The sequence below is a fragment of the Fukomys damarensis genome, unplaced genomic scaffold (assembly GCF_012274545.1).
Source record: "Fukomys damarensis isolate Sample0158 unplaced genomic scaffold, DMR_v1.0_HiC HiC_scaffold_16, whole genome shotgun sequence".
Lineage (NCBI taxonomy): Eukaryota > Metazoa > Chordata > Mammalia > Rodentia > Bathyergidae > Fukomys > Fukomys damarensis.
In genome coordinates, this window is record NW_022900928.1 from 97586259 (window position 1) to 97598716 (window position 12458).

The 12458-nt window shown below is 38.8% G+C and overlaps 1 protein-coding gene across 1 annotated transcript in view; it reads right to left on the minus strand.

Moving 5' to 3' along the window:
- Ubn2 (ubinuclein 2) overlaps positions 1 to 12458 on the minus strand; it is an 89683-nt gene that overhangs the window by 16254 nt on the left and 60971 nt on the right. The window contains exons 13-15 of the mRNA XM_010631719.3: positions 6717 to 6759; positions 3618 to 3668; positions 609 to 2159 (exon numbers count right to left, since the gene is read on the minus strand). Coding sequence (XP_010630021.1) covers positions 609 to 2159; positions 3618 to 3668; positions 6717 to 6759 — 1645 coding nt within the window. The remainder of the gene's footprint in view (positions 1 to 608; positions 2160 to 3617; positions 3669 to 6716; positions 6760 to 12458) is intronic.

Genomic DNA, 12458 nt, shown 5'->3' on the forward strand with positions numbered 1-12458 from the left:
TGGCAGCACAGAAAGGCTCACATATGTGAACACTAAGGTAACAGAACATTCATATTACCCTTTTTACAAAGATTCTTTACAGGGGAACTCTAATACAGAGGAAGGTTTAAATTACAAATCTGTGAGTGGGGAAACTGTGGTGTAAAATGACTCCTGAAATTATTTGACATAGATAATTATATATGAATAACTACAAAATTAATGCAAAACAAAAACTTTATTTGAGAAGATAAGAAAAATAACACGAATATATGAATTTGAGTAAATATAAAATAAGAATGGAGGTAGGAGAAAAGGGAGGAAACAAGGGAATGTATGCTAGACTTTTACTACTTTGGTAAGCAATAGAGTTCAAAATATGAACTTTAGCTGCATTTTTCAAAAACGTTAAGGTAAATGTGATTAAAAAAGACCCCATGGCCCCTCAAGAAAATCCTATTCACAGGTGTGCCTATCACTGTGATGCTACATCAGGAACACTCCATGGCCATGGCTGGACCAGCCTGTTAAAAAATGTACACCTTCCAAACACAGTAAGCTTGTTAGTGACTCACAGGAAAGATCGAACCACATTACATCCTAGCACACAACGTCTACAACATACATACCTGCACACTGGCTGTTACCACTGAAGACCCTGAGGCAGAGGATGGTCTATGTGGAGTAGACAACGGTTTAGTAGCACCCTGTGTTCCACTTCCTGTTCCCCCAGATAGACTAGTCCTATTAGCTCCGCTTGAGTTAAGGTTGCTACCTCGGCTGGCAGGTACGTTCATTGCAGTTCCACTCAAGCTGTTCTTCCCAACAGTTCCAGTGGATGATGAATTTGTTAGCTTTGAAGAAGCCTGAAGATTTTTTGTAGATGGAAGGCCTGAAGTGCGATTAGAGGGCAACAAATTCAAGGTGGGAGACTGTCTGCTGATGTTGATTCCACTGGGCTGTTTATGGACTGGGTTGTTACTGGTGGAATGGCTACTCTGGGCTACTAGTGCATTTGGACCAGAGGAACTTGGGGACACAGTAGGCTTGGGAGCTGGAGTGGACTTAGAGATAAGTTTAGTTGATACTGAAGGCTTTGCTGACAGAGAGGGCTTGGGTGAGGCAGAAGGCTTAGGCAAGGGCAAGGGTTTGGGAGATGTGGCAGGTTTGGGAGACGCGGCCAGTTTTGGAGATGCAGCCATTGAGAAAGGAGATTTAAAACCCTGCGTGGTTAGTTGTGACACCATAGCCTTGGCTAAGTAATTAGTGGAGGTAGTGGTGTTTGGTGCTGTCCTAGAAACCAGGGAGTGGGAGCCTTGAGAACCATTTCCAGGTGAAGGGGTGGACAAGGGAAGGCGGTACATCAGTGGTTTCTCGGAAGTCTTAATTAGTGAAGATGAACAGGAAAGCTGGGGATTGTTACTTAACTTCACCACTGGGTTGGTCTGTGATTTACTAATGGTGGCTTGTAATGGAGACACATAGTTCTGCTGGACAGCTGAATGCTGGTGCACCTTTGTTACTTGTGTTAACGAAGAAGCATCCTGGGCCTCTGATGTTCCCAGAGTATGAGAGGAGGCAGCAACTTGGGCTTGGGAAGAAGAGGAGATATGAGTCTGTGAGGAGGAAGAAGCATGAATCTGGCTTGATCTCTGGAGACCTTGCTGAAGTAGCCTGGCTGGCAAAGGTTCTAAGGAGACTTTAGGGTTCTGAATAGAAGAACCAGCAATAAGGCCTGAAGAGATACCAGTATGAGCTAAATCCTGGGGTTTCTTTGGTACTGGCCCTGTGTGACCAGCGATAAGACTTGATGAGTGTGCAGCCTGAGTAGAATCAAGCTTTTTGGGAGTAGCCAGTGGTAGCTTGCTCATGATACTTGCTAACTTTTCTTCTCTCAGTCCTGGCCGAGGTTTTGTAGTTGGCACACTTATCCTTGAGCCAACAGCTGGGCCCTTGTTCCCATTGTTGATGACAGCTAAAGCTTCAGAAACAAGATCCAGTGAAGGGGAATGGAAAGCAAGGTCCTCATCCAGGGAGTCGTCAAGGCAGATGGTTTCCTGGGCTGGGGTCGAGCTGGAGCTGGCAGAGGCGATGACAGATGTGCAGGAGCTCATGGAAGGACCACTGGCTGAAGCCACCAATGATGTAGGAGCTTTCTGGTCTTTTTTTGGACTACACTCCTAGCATAAGCAACATCATGTTGGAGAAGAATATAAACAGTTAATAAAAGAATACAAAGTCATTTTTTAAAGGACTAAGAAATTCTCATGATAATTAGGAATTTTTTCTACCTGAAATTCTGACTTCTGAAACCAAAACAATTTTTTAGAGGACAGAGCATCGAGCTGAGCTGTCTTCATAAAGCAAAGTACCTGACATACTGAACTGCCATCACCTAGGAAGCCATTCTAAGACAAGAGCTGACAACAGGTTGAAGGCACACTCATGAGCCAGTGACATCGCTGATGAACTGCACCTCTGTGGCCCACCCCATTAGTTCCTCAGTTCTCTCCAAATCCACCTCCTGAGGCTTTTCTGTCTTTTATTGTCTTACTGGGGACTGAACTCAGGTCCTCCTGCACACTAGGCAAGGGTCTGTATCCCCTCCCCTTTTTTGAGACAGGGTCTGGCTATGCTGTTTATTTAGGCTGTCCTTGAATTTACTATGTAACCCAGGCTGGCCTTGAATTCGCAGGATCCTCCTACCTCAGCTTCTGAGTTCTGGGATTACAGGCATGTGCTACCGTGTCCGGCAGCCCCCTTTTATTTTGAGACAAGGTCTCGCTTAATTGCTAGAGATGGCCTCCAAGTTACAATCTTTCTGCTTCAGCTTCCCAAGTAGCTGGAATTATAGACATATATAACTGCTTCAGAATCTTTTTATTCCCTTGGACCTCAAGAGAAACTCTGCCTTGATATTAGAACTCTGGCCTTCTGGTTTGGTGAGGTTGGTAGGGATGCTGACCCTCGCTCTCTGCCTCTTTGCACTGCTGTCTCTCAATATCCTGACCTGAAGCAACCCACAGATAGCACCCCAGGCAACCAGTGCACTCAACTGGTAGATGCATATTTAAATCTTATTTTCTGCCGGGCGTTGTGGCACACACCTATAATCCCAACACTCAGGAAGCTGAGGCAGGAGGGTCACTGTGAGTTTGAGACCAACCTGGGCTACATAGTGAGTTTCAGGTCAGTCTCAACTACATAGAGAGACCCTGTCTCAAAAAACATAAATAAATAAATAAAATAAAATAAATAAAACTTACTTTCTACTAATTATGGTGGAAGCCATTTGTAATTTATTCAACATGTATTTATTAAATGTCCACTGTGAGGAAAACCTTGTTAAGAAGAGTATTAGTAATTAAAACTGAATACCTAAGAGTATATTGTTCTTTTCCCCCAAAATATCAGCGATAAGGCCATTATAGTTTAAAATATGCAAAAAGCAAAAGAAACAAATTAAAAAGCAATTGTTTAAGAGAAATATAAACATATATTTGGTTAATTTCATTTTTAAGAATATTAAGAAAAAATCATGAATAAGTCATTTCAAAATCTTTTCAAGTGGTTCCCTAAAAACAACTTAAGCCCATAGTCTTATACAATATACTCATTTCCTCAACCACAGCACTTACCTTAAACATGGTGGGAAAAGAATGGAGAGGAAGGGTCTTTATCGTCACCTCCTAAGGTATTACAGTAAGTAAGCTGTTAAGAATGCAGGTATACTCTAACTCCTTAGCATTATTTTCTACACTTTTCTTTTAAGACAACCTCCCCGCCCCACTAAAAACTTCACTGCCTATCAGAAGTATGGGGTATAATTGTACTGAGGTCACAATTGTCTGCTGAGAGGACCAAGTAAAGCAGAAGAGATATGTTTGCTTTGACATACTACCCAGTTAAAGGATTAATGCAAATTCCATCAACATAAAGAATATGGAATTAAAAAAAAAAAAAGAATATAGAATTGAGGCAGGGGAATGTTTCACAATAATATCAGAGATATAACCAGTATAAAATTGCTATTTTAATTAACAAAAATAATTGTATTAATATATATGTGTGTATGTATGCATATTATGTATATATGTACATGTATGTGTGTGTGTGTGTGTGTGTGTGTGTGTACTGGGGATTGAACTCAGGTCCTTGCACTTTTGAGGCAGGTAGCAGAACCACTGAGCTAAATCTCCAGTCCAATAAATTTTTTCTTTATAAAACAACATTTAACCCACCCCCCTATAATACTGTGTGGACTTATACTGGCAGAAAAAAAAAAACTGTTGAGGATAAATAATTGAGTCAGAAAGGTTATTCCCCTCATATAGTCTGTTAATCCAATAAATGAAGGATTGGTTAGATGGATGAGAAGGAGAGGACAGAGATCCAGAAGAAGGGAAAAGAGATGTGTACCAACAAGTTAAGAGCTTTCTTCCTCTAAAGAGAAATTTCCTACATAGTTTTGCTTTTGCTTCTCCTTTTCTGTATTATTTGCAGTTCCTTAGATTACTTTTATAACTGAAAAGAGCACAAAGGGGTTGGGAGTTGAGCTTGGTGGCACAGAATGTGCCTAGCATGCCCAATGCTAGGATCCACTGCTAGCAAAGCAAAAAAAGAAAATACAGTAGGAAAAATCCAAGCCAGTAATACACTCTTTTTACTCTGGGAAAAGGAAAGGGTGATTAAAGAGAAGCAGCAAACAAAAAAAACCTGATTATTACCCCATATTACCTACTCCATCCATTATTAGAACTCTAATAAATTTCCTACCCAATTATTCTATAATATGTTTCCATAGACGTATCAAAAACAATCATTTGCAGAGAACACTATATTTATTATCACTATTATTATTTTTATTTTTGGTAGTATCAGGGATTGAACTCAGGACCTTGCATTTGAGAGGCACGCACTGTGCTACTGAGCTACATCCCTGCCCCAAGTTTATTATTCTGATAGAAGTGAGGTCAAAGGTCTAGGCATGTTGTTCAGTGGTAGGATACTTGCTTAGCATGTATGAGGCCCTGACTTTATCCCCTGTATCACCAATGAATAAATGTCAAAACAGAGCCCTAACAAGAAACTTAATGAAAGAAGGGGTAAATATTATTTGGATTGGGAGGCAAAGTAGCTAACTTGTATTATGTATTAAAATCAACAACTTTTGGTGTTCCAGCACAAGTTGAAAAGACCATGAAGTAACCTTGCCATCACCTTAAAAGAAAAGAAATTCCATCTATCTGAAGAGAAGGATACAGAGAAAACTCTGGAAGCTTAAGGCTTTCATTAAAATTAAACTTCAAATGACTATGTATACTTTTTTATTCTACAGGTTAAATCTGCTTCTTTTCAAATCAACTTTGTCCACTTTGGTGGCACATGCCTGTAATCCCAGCACTCAGGAGGCTGAGGTAGGAGGAGGATCGCTGTGAGTTTGAGACCAACCTGGGCTACATAGTGAGTTCCAGGTCAGTCTCAACTACATAGTGAGACCCTGTTTCAAACCCCAACCCCCCAAAAAAATCTTTTCCGTTGAAATAAAATTAGTTTACATTTTAAATCCAATAAACACACAACTTCCTCTTCTGTTAGGCATTATATTGTTTGTTGTTTACACTGAATCTCATCGTGGTAACACATTCCCTTATTTTATTTATTTACGTTTTTGTACCGGGGATCGAACTCAGGTCCTTGTGCTTGCAGGGCAGGCAGGGGAACCACTGAGATAAATCCCCAGTCCTCCCTTATTTTATTTAATTTTTGTGGTACCAGGGATCAAACTTAGGACCTTGTGCTTGCAAGGCAGGCGTAATGCCACTAAGCCAAATCCCTCGCCTATGTGTTCTATATTTTAGACTGTTAAACTCATGCATTTTTTGGTTTTGTTTTGTTTTCTGGTGGGCTGGAGATTGAATCCATGGCTTTAAGCATGCCAAGCATATGCTCACCCCTAAATTCCACCTCTAACTCCTGTGGCCTGCTCTGTAAGTGCTAGGATATAAATACAGTATATCAGAGAGAACTTGTTTTTCCACTTGCCCTAGGTAATTATCCTAATAATTTTAAGTTACTTCATCAACTTGTGCAGGTAATTAAAACTAAACTCCTAAACCAGGGAAATTTTTTAGGGAAGACTTTCTTCTCCCAATCTAGAAATGAGGCCAAAACAGAGAATATTTTAATTTCTTTACAAGTGGGTATATATATTTTTTTCTAGTCCTTTCTTTTACTAAAGATGCTATACTTTGAGGGTTCAGCATTATGCAAGTTTTATTCCAATTTCTGTCAGTACAAGCCCAAGAAAACCCTATCTGCTACAGTACACCCTAAGAAATGTAAAGAGAGACTACAAGGGTGAGGGATAGGAGTTCCAAGGGTAACCAAGGTTTCAAGAGTAGATTATCAACAGGCACCTTCTTCTTCACTTTGGCTGTGGACGTTCTCATATATATATGCAACCTAAGCTGCTTTTGAATGACATTTGTGATATTCTATCCAGTATTATCTAAATAGAATTAAGTTGAGCTTTACAAGTTAATTAATGCCTGCAAATTCTCATTGCTGCAGCCAACTAGTCTCTCAAATACAAAGGTTCTAGGACTTTTACAAAGTTGTTTGAAAACAACCAACTTAGTACCTACAGATCTTTGCTAAATATCAAACATACTTTTTGTTTTAAGGATATATTTCAACATTCACCAAAAATGATAAAAGATTTTTTGTGCACTCACCTTTACTTTGGGTTTGGGTGCAGGAATAACCTTTTTCTTTGCCCTAAGATAAAGGATTGAAACAAAAACCATTACAGTCACAGGTACATCACTCACTGAGAAATTATAACATACAACCTTAGGATTATGTGGGTAAATAACTCCTTTTACTTTTTGAAAAGTCTTTTGAAGGAAGGAACTATATGTAAGTATAGTATTGAGTTTATATGGAACTACTCAGCAGCATTTGTTTCAATATAGATTAACCTGAAGAAAATATCAAACAATTTACAAAATATGAAACATAGATGACAGAGATTTTAAAAATGCAAATCAATAAAATATAAAAACTCAAAACGGCCTAACAAAGCTGCCTAAGGAAACTCACTTCAAAGAACTGTAAGACTTTACAATTATTTTTACAAAAATAGCTTCAAGAACATGAAGCTCAAATTAAATCATTACAAGAGTTGTGAATAATATTTTGCTTAAAAAAACAAAATGAGGGCGGGGGTTTGGCTCAGTGGTTCTGCTGCCTCCCTCGCAAGCGCAAGGGCTTGAGAGTTTGATCCCAGGTACAAAAACAAAAACAAAAACAAAAAACCCCAACAATAACAAAATGAAAAACTTAATTTGTTATAGAAAATTATTTTTTTAATTTTTATTTTTTCTATCAAGTTTATTGGTACATTTCAGGTAAACAATACAGTTACATTAACTATTGGGATCTTGTATCTTTACATGATGTATCTTAATTAGAAAATTATTTTTAAAATGCCATTTAGGAGGCTGAGGCAGGAGGATTACAAATTTTGAGGCTAGCGTGGGCAAATTACTATGACGCTCGGCCGGGGATTTAGCTCAGTGGTGCCATGCCTGCCTGGATGAAAAGTTATCTATTAGATTAACTAAGTATCTTGATTAAAATTGTCAACATAAAACTTCATAACAGCAATTACTGCCACCCCCTCCCTGGATGCCCGGGAAGGGGCAGAGGAGTCCTGCCCACTGGGTTCAAACTCCAAATCCTAACTTGTTCTGCACCTGGGTTCTCCACCTCCTAGTGAGGTAACAGCCCAACAACCAATAGCCCAGGTGATAATTTCACTCCGGGACTAAAACGGTTCCCTACTGCAGAGACTGGGTAAGAGATAGCCATGGGAGACAAGCATGGAAAAGGTGGGGACTACACACATATCTCCTGAGAAACTCCAGCTCAGGCAAGGAAGATGAAGGGAATGCAATCTGTGGTGAAGACCAGGTTGTGGCCTTCAGAGAGGGCATTGAGTTCAGTGGTCTGCTGGAGCTCCCACACTGCTACTTAAATCTAGGACAGGCCAGTGGTTGGATTTATTGTAGGTCAGTATCTGAGTTGCCCAAGTGTCTATACAAAAACATCTTTCCTTGCTTTTTTAGTTAAGGAAGGGTGGTTCATGAGAGGTTTTATCCAGTTTTTATTTGCTGCAGACGTTACCAGGTAGTCAAGGTGACACAGCTTTTGTGGTCAGTTGGTTTTCTCTGTATGCCGATATTTGGATTGCCTGGGAGACATAAACAATACAGTGGGCTATTCCCAAAGAACTGGGTATGGGGCAAATAGCAGAAAACCTCCCTCCAAAAAAAAGGGAAGGTAGCTAGATCCTGGGTCACAAGCAAAGACCAATAGTTATCCATGACCAGAGGATATCTCTGCAAAAAAGCTATCCACTATAATCAAACTGCAATCCACGGTATAGAAAACAAACCAAAAATAGAAATGTGAGAAAATGTGACAAAATGACTCCCCAAACTCCCAATTCCCCTAAAGCCAATCAAAATCTACCCAGCAGAAACAACAGTGGAGGTAACAAAACAGATCAATAAGATGCTTAGCAAATTCAAAGAAGATATAACTAAGTGTTCCCAATGAAACAAATGATCTGGAGAAGACACTAATAAAATCTAGTGGAGCTAAAGAAAGTGATGTAATGGGTTGGGGATTTAGCACAGTGGTTCCAGCACCTGCCTCGCAAGTGCAAGGACCCAAGTTCGATCCCTGGTACTACCCGCCCAAAAAGAAAGAGATGTAAAACATAATGCTCAGCAGAGAAAATAATGGGAGTCCATAAAAATATTAGAAGATTAAAAGTATAATTGAATGGGCTGGGGATTTAGCTTAGTGGTGTCACCACCTGCCTCGCAAGCACAAGGTCCTGAGTTCAATTCCCGGTACCCACCCCTCGAAAAAAGAAAAAATCCAATTGAATGTATGGACAACAGAAGTGGCCAGTGTGAGGACAGAGTGTCAGATCTAGAAGACAGAGCTGTGGTTAGTGATCAGTTGATGAAAGATACCTAAAAACAACAAGAGAACAAGAAAAATTGATCCAACAGCTTTTAGATGACACAAAGAAGACTAATCTAAGAGTGACTGGAATTGGTGAAAAAGCAGAAGACAGCACAAAGGGCACATAAAACCTGTTTACAGGGCAGAGGATATAGCTCAGTGGTACTGAACCTGCCTGACAAGAGCAAGGTCCTGAGTTCGAGCCCTAATACAAAAACAAACAAACAAACAAACAACCTATTTATAGACGCAGTAGCAGAAAACTTTCCAGTCATAGGAAAAGATTTTAGCATGCAGCTAAGTGAGCAGATAGGATCCCAAATAGTCATGATTAGAAAACCAACCAACCAACCAATCAATCAAGCACTACATACCACATCAAATTAAAATACCGGAAATCCAACAAAAGAACAAAATTTTAAAAGGTTAAGTTAGATAAAAGTAAAAGTAATAATTTATGTATAAAGGAAAACTGATGAGAATTGCAGCAGACTTTTCCATACAAACTTGAAAGGCAAGGAGAGTTTGAAAATGACTTATCTCAAGTCCCTCAAGACAACTTCCATCTGACTGATACATCCTACAAAAGTATCTTTCCAAATTGATGAAGAAATAAGACAGTTCCATGATAAAGAACACCTGAAGAAGTTCATATCCACCAAACTAACACTCTGAAAAATTCTCCAGGATATCCCAGGAAGAGATGATGATGGCTAACAATGCTACAGGTCCAATAGAATGAATGGTAGGGTAAACAAGTATGAACAAGAGAAAGAAAGGAAAAGAGCAACAGGAAAATAATACAATAATAGGAGTAAGTCAGTACCTATTAATAATGTGAATGGTCTCAATTCACCAATCAAAAGACACAGATTAGCAGAATGGACCAAGAGACAAAATCCAATGGCTGTATGTAAGAAACATAATTAGCCCAAAAAGAAACTCGTAAGACTAAAAATCAAAGGATGGAAAATGATATTCCATGAAGTAACAGCCCCAAAACAAGCAATTTTCAGACAAAGTACCCTTTAAGCCAAGAGGCAAAGGTCACTATACATACATTAAATAATTATTCAACAGTAAGAGACAAACATATATGAACCAAACTGCAGTGGACATAAAAGATAAAAATCAATACAATTATAGCAGGGGGCCTCAATCTCCCACTATCACAAATAGACAGATGAGCTAAAAAAAAAAATCAACAAAGAAATATCAGAACTGCACCAAGCCTTTGAACAAATGAACCTAACAGATATGTACAGAGAGTTCCACCCAACACAAGGATACACCTTTTTTTGGCAGTACATAGTACTTCCTCCGAAACAGACCACAAACTACTAATATAGCATGCTTAAGCAAATGGAAAAAAAAAATCCAAGTTTTATCATGTATATTATTAGATCATGGTGCAATGAAACTAGAAATCAATAACAAAAGAAACCACAAAATGATACAAACATATGGAGAGTAAACAACATATTCTTGAATAATTAATGGGCCACAGAAGAAACTGAATAAGACAGTTCTTAGATTTAAATGATAATGCCAGTACAACATAGCACAACTTATGGAACACAATGAAAGCAGTCCCAAGAAGGAAGTTTATATATCAGAAAAACAGAATGAAGGGAGTGAAGGGAGGGCAAGGACAAGGGGAAAAAATGAGAACCAAGACCAGTCATGTAAAGGTACAAGATCCCAATAATGAATGTAACTGTACTGCATACCTAAAATGTACCGATAAACTCAATAAAAAGAAAAAAGAAAAACAGAATGAGTTCAAATAGAAAACGTAATGATACATCTTAGAAAAACAATGTAAATCCAGAGCTTGTATAAGAAACAGAATTACAGCAAAAGTTCCCGAGTTTGATTCCCAGTACCAAAAACAAAGAAATGGAGAGCAGAAATCAATAAAATGGAGACTAGACAAGACCAGTTGTAAAGGTACAAGATCCCAATAATGAATGTAACTGTACTGCATACCTAAAATGTACCGATAAACTCAATAAAAAGAAAAAAGAAAAACAGAATGAGTTCAAATAGAAAACGTAATGATACATCTTAGAAAAACAATGTAAATCCAGAGCTTGTATAAGAAACAGAATTACAGCAAAAGTTCCCGAGTTTGATTCCCAGTACCAAAAACAAAGAAATGGAGAGCAGAAATCAATAAAATGGAGACTAGAAAAAAAAATACCAAAAATCAATGAATTGAAGAGCTGGTTCTTTGAAAGAATAAACAAAATAGAAATGCCCTTAGCTAATTTTACTAAATGAAAGAAAAGCCACAAAACAGTGCTATTAGAAATGGAAAAGGAGCCAGGGATGTAGCTCAGTGACACCATGCCTACCTGGCAAGCATAAGGTCCTGAGTTTGATTCCTGGTACCAGAAAAAACCAACAACAACAAAAAGAAATGAAAAAGGTGAAATCACAATTGACACTGCCAAAATCCACAAGATTATTAGCAAATATTTCATAGACCTCTATGCCAGAGTTGGAGAACTCAGAAGAAATGGAGATACTAGATATGTATGAATTATGACAACTAAACCAAGATGACTTCAAAATCTTGAATAATCCAGTAACAGGCAATAAAACTAAAGAAGTAAAATAAAAAACAAAAACAAACTACCAACTAAGAAAATCCCAGGACTTGATGGATTCACTGATGAATTCTATAAAAAATTCAGAGAAGAGATAACACCAATAGTCCTTGAGAGGGAAGGAATACTCCCACAGTTATTCTTGGAAGCTAGTAGCATTACCCTGATCCCAAAACCATACAAGGATCCAAACTAAAAGGAGAATCAAATGCCAATCCCTCTTCTATGATTTTTGTCTAGATGTCCCCCAAAGCCTCATGCAGTCATAGGTAGGCTTTTCAGAGGTAGTTGGATCTAGAGCGTGTGATTCTGGAATCAAGGGTGTGTGATTACTAAATAAGTACCCTGACTGTTGTGGCACAGCTCTTCTAGGTGTGGATAATGAGAAGGCATGTAGCCAGGATAGAATAGAAGGGACAAAAAAAGGACTGCTGTTGTCACTTGCTGTTGCTTTGCTACTTGTCTTTGCCTCTGTGAACTGTTTCTCCCCTGCAGTGCCCTTCTGCCATGCCACCTTGCCTTGGGGAAAGTCTACTACTGAACTGAAATCTCTACAAACTGAGCTACAATAAACCTTTCCTCCTTTAACTCTAGGTGTTGGGTATTTTGTCTATAGATGCAAAAATCCTCAACAAGACACTGCTGAACAGAGCTCAATGAATCATCAAAAAGATCATACAGTATAACCAAACAGGCGTCATCCCAAATTGGCTGAAGATATGCAAATTAGGGCTGGGGATTTAGCTCAATGGCACCGTGCCTGACTCACAAGTGCAAAGTTCTGCGTTTGATCCCCAGTACCAAAAAAAAAAAAAAAAAAAAAAG